Raw genomic sequence first — 8,494 nt, 5'->3', positions numbered from 1 at the left:
TTACGGATGGTTGTGAGCCACCATGTGGTTGCTGGGATTTGAACTCTGGACCTTTGGAAGAGCAGTCAGGTGCTCTTACCCACTGAGCCATCTCACCAGCCCGCATGGAAGTTTTCAAAGGCAGCTTGACCACTGTGATGGGATTGGGATTCTGGTAGGCAAATCCTGAGAGGGCAGCGTGAGAATCACACTGAAGATGCACTGGAAATGCCAGATGTTAAAGACACCAGACTATGGAGCATCTGCTGAGGACAGTTACTGGCAGGAAGCAGAGCGCCTCAAAGAGAAGCCCTGTGGGCTACAAATGGCAAGGCCATAGGGCAAGGCTGCCCAAGCCCTGTGGAGTGTAGGTCATGCCACCATATGCCATAGGTTCCAGCGGTAGAGCTGCAGGCACTAACGTTCCCGCTGCTGATTTATTGCATCTCCCTGTCTGCGTGTCTCTCTCATGGGATAGGGTGTTACTGTGGGATATTATCTCAGGGGCATGGGAAGGTGACTTTTATTCAATTTTATAGAAGCTCACAGCTAAGGGTTTGCCATTCGTCTCTGAAGAAACTTTGAACTTGGGTTGTTTTGTTTTTAAGAACATTGAAGTTGGGCAGTGGTGGTGCACACCCTTTAATTCAAGCACTGGGGAAACAGAGGTAGGTGATTTCCCGGAGTTTGAGGCCAGTCTGTCTACAGAGTGAGTTCCAGGACAGCCAAGACTACACAGTGAAACCCTGTCGCTAAAAAGAAAAAGTACAAATACATATATACCTATATATGTGTGTGCATATATGTATGTATGTATGTATATGTATATGTATTTTTACATGCCTAGAATCCCAATATTAGGAGATAAAGGTGGGCATCAGATTTCAATGTCATCCCAGTTAATGGCGAGTTCAAGTCTGGGCTCTTGAAAGCCTGGCTCAAAAAAAGCAAGGGCCATTAAGATGGTACTTGCTGCCATGCCTGACAATCTAAATTTGATTTCCTGCAACCCAAACAGTAGGAGAGAGCCAACTACAAGCTGTTGTCTGACTTCCACCCATGTGTCATGACATGTGTTCATGTGTCCACACACATACCAAATAAAAGTTAAAAACAAAACAAGTCTACGGGAATCTGTAGAGACAGCTGATACACTTGGACACACATGGCACTGTAAGTGAATATGAACCTTTCAGAGCCAGAGTGGGTGCTGTGGTCTAAGGTGAGTATCAAGCTGACAATATTTTGCCAGGCCACTTGATGGGACTGAGAAACACATCCTGCTGTCACTGGTATCATGGGAACCCCAAGGTCCTGTGTGTGTCTGTGAGGTTGTTCCCATTAAGGGAGGCATGTGAATTCAGGCAGCACCATCCTGTAGGCTGGAGCTGGACAGGGGAAGGCGAAAGGCAGCCAGCACAGTGCACCCACGCGCCTCTTCTCTAGGTATCCCTGGTGTGACTGCTCCCTGCACTGGCGGGCAGAAACCTGGGAAAGCAGCCAAGACAAATCCCCCTGACTCGTTCCTCTCAGGCATCTGGTCCCAGCCGTGAGCACGAGGCTCTGTACTCTCGGATGAGAAGATGTGACAATAAGGTATCAGTACAGCTCACCGTAACCTGCAGCCGCAGTGAGCTCCCTCACAAAATCCCAGGGGCATTTTTATAGGCAGAAAAATTCTAAAAATCTAAATCCTAAGATTCATACAGAATCTTATCAAGGAATTTTGAAAGGCCAAAATAATCTTAAGAAAAAAATAATAAAGCTGGAAGACTCACACTTCTTGATTTCAAATGTTTCTACAAAGCTAGTGTCATTAAAACAGGGTGGTGCTGGCAGAGGGGACTAGAGATCTAGAAACACACCCACACAAACGTGACAAGTGACTGGCAGGAGTGCTAGGAACAGTCGAAGGACAAAGGTCAGCCTGGGAAAAGCCCCACCCACAGGCAGGAACACGGAAACCCACCTCAAAACAGGGCAAAGGGAAACTGCAGCATGATACACGCTAACCTCACGCCAAGCCAAGCCAACCCCCAATTCCACTTACAAGAGTCCCCAGAACAGTCAGAGCCACAGAGACAGAGAGGACCATGGGAGCTGCTGGAGCCGAGGAGGGTGTCAGTGAGTTCATGACTAGTGTCACTTTCTGAAGACCCAGCACAGTCACAAACAGGGTTTGTGGCACCCGAGAAGCAGGGATAGCCAGTTTCTCGAAAGCTTGAGGGATAAGAATAAGTCACACATAAGCAATGGTCCCAACAAGAGAGACACAGGCTAGTGACAGTGGAAAATGGAATGACGCCATCAAATTTCTAACCAAGGCCAGTGAGATAGATGCTCAGTAGGTAAAGGGGCACAGGTGAAGCCTGGTGACCTAGTTCAATCTCCCAAGAGTCACATGGTGGAAGAAGATAACCACCTCCTACAAGCTGTCCACTCTCTAACCTACACACACACACACACACACACACACACGAGATACAGCAGCCCCTCCACTAAATAAGTGGGTTTTTTTTTAATTTTTAATTTTTAATTTTTTTTGTTTTCTGTTTTTTTTCGAGAAGGTTTCTCTGTATAGCCCTGACTGTCCTGAACTCACTCTGTAGACCAGGCTAGCCTTGAACTCAGAAATCTGCCTGCCTCTGCCTCCCAAATGCTGGGGTTAAAGGGGTACAACACCAAATCCAGCCTTAAAATCTTTATTTTTTTAAGGAATAAAAATTAGGAGTGGAAAGCGGACTCGGCGGTTAAGAGCATTTCCTATTAACCTTGCAGAAGATCTGCATTTAGTTCCTGGCACCCATGCTGTGGCTCAAACCATCTGTCATTCCAGTTCCAGGGCATCTGATACCCTCTTCTAACCTTCATGTGCATCAGGTACGTAAATGATGTACAGACATCCATGTCAGCAAAGCATTCAACACATAAAATAAATTAATCTAAAATAGAAACAATTTCAAAATTTCTAATTGAAATTTATTTCCAAACCTAGCACTATTTTTAAGTGTATGGGACGGCCACAGGGTCTCAGTAGACGTGCCTTACTCACTGAGCCTTTCTGGCCCTGTGACCTTCACTCCTGAACTTTAGAGCATGTTAACTTTGAGGAATAAGGGAACAACACTGATGAGAAAGAAAAAGGTCGTCTCCCTGGAGATGAGGAATGAAGAGCAGAGGTCCCAAGGGACTAGACTGAGGACAGATAACAAAAGTCTGAGAAAACAAAATAACACAAGGGCAAATCGCAGGAAATACCAAAGAAAGTAACAAGAAGTGATGCTGAGAAGAAAATCCTGGGTTGAGCATAGCAGCACATATATCGGTAAGGCTACTTGGGAGGGAGAAGCTGGAGGATCAGGCCAGCTCAGGCTACATGATAACCTGTCTCCTCACAAAAGGAAAAAAGAAGAAAGAAAGAAAGAAAGAAAGAAAGAAAGAAAGAAAGAAAGAAAGAAAGAAAGAAAGAAAGAAAGAGACGAGACAAGAGAAGAATGGGTTTGAATCTCAGCACCCACATAGTGGTTTTCAACTATCTGTAACTATCGTTCCTGGGATCTGATGCCCTCTTCTGGCCTCCCCAGGTACCAGGCATGCATACCATGCTCAGACATACAAGCATTAAAATACCCAGACACATAGAAATAAATACATTTAAAACACAAAGAAAGAGAGACACCACTTCATCAGTAAACTCAGCACAAGTGCTGGAGAAGGGTGGGGCTTGTTTCTGTCCCTTCTACATCTTCTGAGCCTCCACAGAGCTGGCCAAGGACCTAGAAAAGCTATCCTGACCATCACCTGTGATGTGAATACTGAGTCAGGACAGCAACGAGTGGAAGACGAGATATTAGGGACATCTGTGGTTTTAGAAAAGGCTTGAATGAACTCTCTATGTCCTGAACTAAGAATGAGTGATAAAGAAAACAAGACAGGAAGCTGGGAGAGACAGTACAGCAATTAAGTGCATCCTGTTCTTGCAGAAGACCCAAGATAGTTCCCAGCACCCACAAACCCAGACACTCATCAACTCCTGTGAGCTAAACTTCAGAGGGATCTGACGCCTCTGATCTGCATGGATATCTACATTCAAATGCGTGTGCGTTCTCTCACTCTCTCTCTCTCTGATCTGCATGGATATCTACATTCAAATGCGTGTGCTCTCTCTCTCTCTCTCTCTCTCTCTCTCTCTCTCACACACACACACATACACACACACAAAATTAAAGATAATAACAAACACAACTAGGGAAAGTGGAAGCCAATCTGCACAGGGTGAGACGGAGGGCAGGGACTGCTGACGGACACAGGCCTTTGTGCACTTGGCTTGCTTCTGTGCAAACAGAAGACATGTCATCATGTTAGGATGCAGCTCACTCATCGACCATGATCCTCGGCATTGAACACACAGGATAGAGTCGAATGGCACAGAGGCCAAGCAGGTATGTGACCACAGGTAACCCAGGCAAGGTCTATGTCTCCTGGGGCAGAGGAGACCAAATCACCCTTGAAGGCAGAGGTGAGAGCAAACGACCTTCCCAGAGACCCAGTGCCCTGTCTGCACCTAAGGCGTGCCCACAGGTGTTCCAACAGGGGATAGTCTGGATCCTTCCAAGGCTACAGACACGTCACAGACTGGCCAGGCACCTGGTGAAGTAGGCCTCGTGACACATCTGCCCAAGATCATGCACTGCAGTGGACAGATGACCAGGGCAGCTTCCTCTACAGAAACCGTGATGGTGCTCCCCTCTCTCACTAGCATGGCAGCTGGGAAAGGCACAGCTGCCAGGGAGCCACGGCAGCTGCCACCTGGGGAAACAGCTGGCCCCACTACCATTCTGTTCCACTTTCACAAGAATGCAAAGACGTTTGTGCTTACATACTTCATTAATTTACTTGGTTTTGTTTCTTTTGTAGGGGGTCTCATGTAGCCCTGCATGGGTTTACAATATTTATTTAATTTTAAAATTTCATGTGTATGTGAGTGAACATGTGCACTACATGCATGCAGGAGCAGGAGGCCAAAGAGGTGTCCAGATCCCACGGGACTTGAGTTTGTGAACCGCCTGATGTTGGTGCTGGGAACCAAACCTGGGCTACATATTTTTAAATCCTCACTTGCCAGAGAAGAAAACTGAGGCCCAGAGTGATTAAGAAACCCACTAGTATTCAGGAACGTTTACATATAAACCTTGGGCTATTACTTCCTTTTGTCTGTTTGCTGAGACAGGGTCCCGAGCAGCCCACCCTGGCCTCAAACTCATTCACTGTGTAGCTAAGCACGCCTTTGAATTGCTGGACCTCCCTGCCTCCACCTCTCAAGTTCAGGGATGTTGGGTGTGATGCGGCCATACCCAACAGGGACAAGTATCTCATAGCCATCCCTCTTCAGTCAGCAAACAGACTCATTCGAGACATTTACACTGAATGTCTGTTCCATGCCAGGCGGTAACCAGCACTAACTTCAGTTGATTACACTCCGTGGGAGGCCAAGCAGAGTCTGCCAGGAAGCCAGATCAGAACAAGCTGCGAGTGAGGAACAGGTAGGAAAGGAAGAGAAGCAGGAACACTCCCCACTCAAGAGCGCCAGAGTGCGGGGCAGTGTTACTACAACCAGACCTCAGAAAGCAGGGCAGGTAAGGTGGCTGGGGTGTGTGTGTGAAGTGTCTCCCAGGTAAGCCCGGTGACCTCATTTCAAACATGGGACCTCACAGCAGAAAACTGACTCATGAGCGTTGTCCTCTGACCAGTGCATGATGGACGTGAGTGAACCCACACTCACATATACAGACATCAAACACACATACGCAAATACAATCGTGAAACTTTAAAGAAGCAAAATTGACCTTTGTCTGTTGGTGAATGCAGGTGTGTGTGCATTTATGTATGCAACTGTATGTTTGCATGTATGTATGCATGCATGTATATGTGTGTGCAGGTCAGTCACTCTTTGCTTCCACTCCTCAGGCACTAACCACCTGTTTTGCGGGTGGCAGGGGTGTATGCACAAAGTCTCTGTAACCTGAGACTCACCTATTACGGTGGCCTAGGCCCACTTGTGTCCACCTCTCCTGAACTCTGGTTACAAGAACACACGTCTCATCCGTGTTTTACATGGGTGCCTGGACTCAGCCTCTGGAGCTAGGTTTTTTTTGTTTGTTTGTTTGTTTTTCAGAGTGGAGAAAGGAACCTCTTTCTGTCATACCCAAGAAGGGAGGTGAAACACTCCACCCAGGACCCTGTCCCTACCGCCCACGTGTGCCTCATACCTGGACGATATAGAGACAAGGACAGTATTGGGCCCCTCCTCCGATGCTGATCCCAATCAGGTTCTGGGCATCCTTCTGTAGGGTGACCTTCCCAGGCACAGTGGGGATTCCTCTAGAAAGAGAAAGAAGTGACAGTGAATTCTGGTGAACGGTGGACTGGAAGGGGCAGGCTCCCATGTCCAGAAAAGCTACCAACAATCTACACAAAGTAACCTCTCCCTTCCTCCTCCAGAAGGAGCAATCTGTACCAGAACATGTTCAAGAGTGATGCAGTTGTAGGGTCAAAGCCCAGGACTGCCAAGAATCTGCAATGGGACTTAACTCCACAGAAACTTGAAGATTCGGGCAAGCTCCATCCTTGAAGCCCTTCTCAGGTACTTGCAGGGCATGGCAATCCCCTCCCACTAGATGAAAGTTACTCAACTATCTTTCAGTCATCTTTCTGCTCAGACACAGGCATTCACAAGACAACTTAAGCTGTCCTGTGGTTAGGCTCAGGTGTGTGAGGCTGGTTACTGAAAACCAATTTCCTAACAGGCAATGGCTGCTCACATCTTATTAAAGGCTCACGACACACAAGGCCATGAGATCTGCTCACTCTAAGGGTCAGACAAATATGGTTTTTGAAAGTCTACTTTACTAATCATCTGTGTGGGGAAGGTCTGTTTGTGATATTCCCATGTAACCTTTGCAACCTGGCTCTGTCGCCTTCCCAGATCCCCCATCCCCCAGCAGTACCTGGACAATGCCCTCCAGGGTTCACATGGCCCAAATCATGTTTATCTGCTAACCTGTCACAACTCCCTCCAAAGTGATCTACTACTGGGATGTCTGGGCCCATTTCTACTCCGGTACACCGAGAAGAAAGTGCGGAACTAGGACACCCAAAGACACGGGGGACCTGGGTCCTCAGCTCTCGGGTCTTGGGGAAGAGTATACTCACAATTTATCCTCCTCGATGTCATAGTCTAAGTCTGCAAACATGGTTCCGAGAGTTGGGGCCGACTGGCTAACTGCCCAGCTCGGGAGGAGAATAGGAAACTGGGTCTGACAGAGAAAAGAACACAGGGCTTCAGGGAACTGAAGTGCTCAGATGCCAGCCCCGGGCTGCCACCCCTCGCCCACGCGGACAGCGGGCCTCTGTCCTCCCCTCCGGCCCGGGACCCGGAGCCTCAGGCTGGAAGGGCGCGCGCGGAGCTGGGGAGCTGGGGATAGGTGATTCTTACTTGGTACAGGGGTGGACCCCAGGCCAGGGCGACGGGCTCGGATTCTGGAGCCCGCCCCACGGTCTCCAGAGCCTTGGGAGCCGCTTCAGTCGCTCACCGAGAGAGTCGGTCCCACTGCCAGGCCCGGGCCAGGCTGGCACCTGAACCCACCTGCCGTTCCACCTGGCGGCGACCGCGACTGTCGCGTCACTTCCGGTCGGACGCGGAAGTCCCGCCTCTCCCCTCGAGTCTTTGCCCCAATCCCTGCAGGCAACCCTTCTGTCTCCGCTCCGGGACTCTCTGAACCAGGAAAAAGAACAAGTGTTGGTGGAAGTTCGCCGTTAGTGTGAAAAAAAGGGAAAGGAAGAAAAGGTCTAGACATGCCGGCGGCCTCGGACCCCGCCCTTGGCCGTTCCGCCATCTTGGGGAGGACAGAGCTCTTCCCAGCTTCCTTAGCGGCACTCTGGGGACCACTTAGGCCCGCGGTTGCCGGGGCAACGGGAGCATCCTGGGGCCAGCGAAGTTCAGTGAACTGCAAACCTCAAGACCTTTGCCTTCACATTTTCAGTACCACTTCCTAAGGAAAGCCTGTGTCTCCTCCACTACAAAGCGTTAGTGCTGGAAGGTTCCCGCTAAATCCCAGCCTCACAAAGAAAGAATTAAGTACCTAAGAGAGGGAGTAACTTTTTTCAGAAATGATAAACAGTTGATTTAAGATCCAGATCTTGGTCCCGAGAACCGGTCTGGGGTCTTTGAATATCTGTGCTAAACTCAGAGAGGTATATTCTGTGGGCTTTGTCTTTTTCAGATTTGACTCGTCTTTTCCCCCACATACGTTCTATTACCATTCAGTAAGTGTTTCTTCGGTATTTTGGCAAACAGTCTCTCACACCAAACCTCCTTTCTTAGTCCCGAGGCCCCTGGAGTCCTCTTGAAGATACAGCCTCCGTGTTTCTGAGACTCAACAAATACCATCAGTGCTTGCAGCTGGGGAGCTCCAAAGTTCTCTCCCCTCCAACATCTGCTGCCAAGGATTATGTC

The 8,494-nt window shown here is 48.7% G+C and overlaps 1 protein-coding gene across 2 annotated transcripts in view; it reads right to left on the bottom strand.

Moving 5' to 3' along the window:
- The window catches only part of Pick1 (protein interacting with PRKCA 1), a 20,242-nt gene extending 12,353 nt beyond the window's left edge, over positions 1-7,889 (bottom strand). Inside the window, exons 1-3 of one of the 2 annotated variants that reach the window (XM_021183101.2) lie at positions 7,625-7,889; positions 7,192-7,295; positions 6,249-6,360 (exon numbers count right to left, since the gene is read on the bottom strand). In XM_021183101.2, coding sequence (XP_021038760.1) covers positions 6,249-6,360; positions 7,192-7,232 — 153 coding nt within the window. In that variant the 5' untranslated portion in view covers positions 7,233-7,295; positions 7,625-7,889. Of the gene's footprint in view, positions 1-6,248; positions 6,361-7,191; positions 7,296-7,474 lie in introns of both variants that reach the window. The other variant, XM_021183100.1, reaches the window with a different exon arrangement.
- Positions 7,890-8,494: the final 605 nt, after the last annotated feature.

Source organism: Mus caroli, chromosome 15, assembly GCF_900094665.2.
Source record: "Mus caroli chromosome 15, CAROLI_EIJ_v1.1, whole genome shotgun sequence".
NCBI classification, from domain to species: Eukaryota; Metazoa; Chordata; class Mammalia; order Rodentia; family Muridae; genus Mus; species Mus caroli.
The sequence above is the reverse complement of the archived record's forward strand: the minus strand, read 5'-3'. Positions and strand labels throughout refer to the sequence as shown.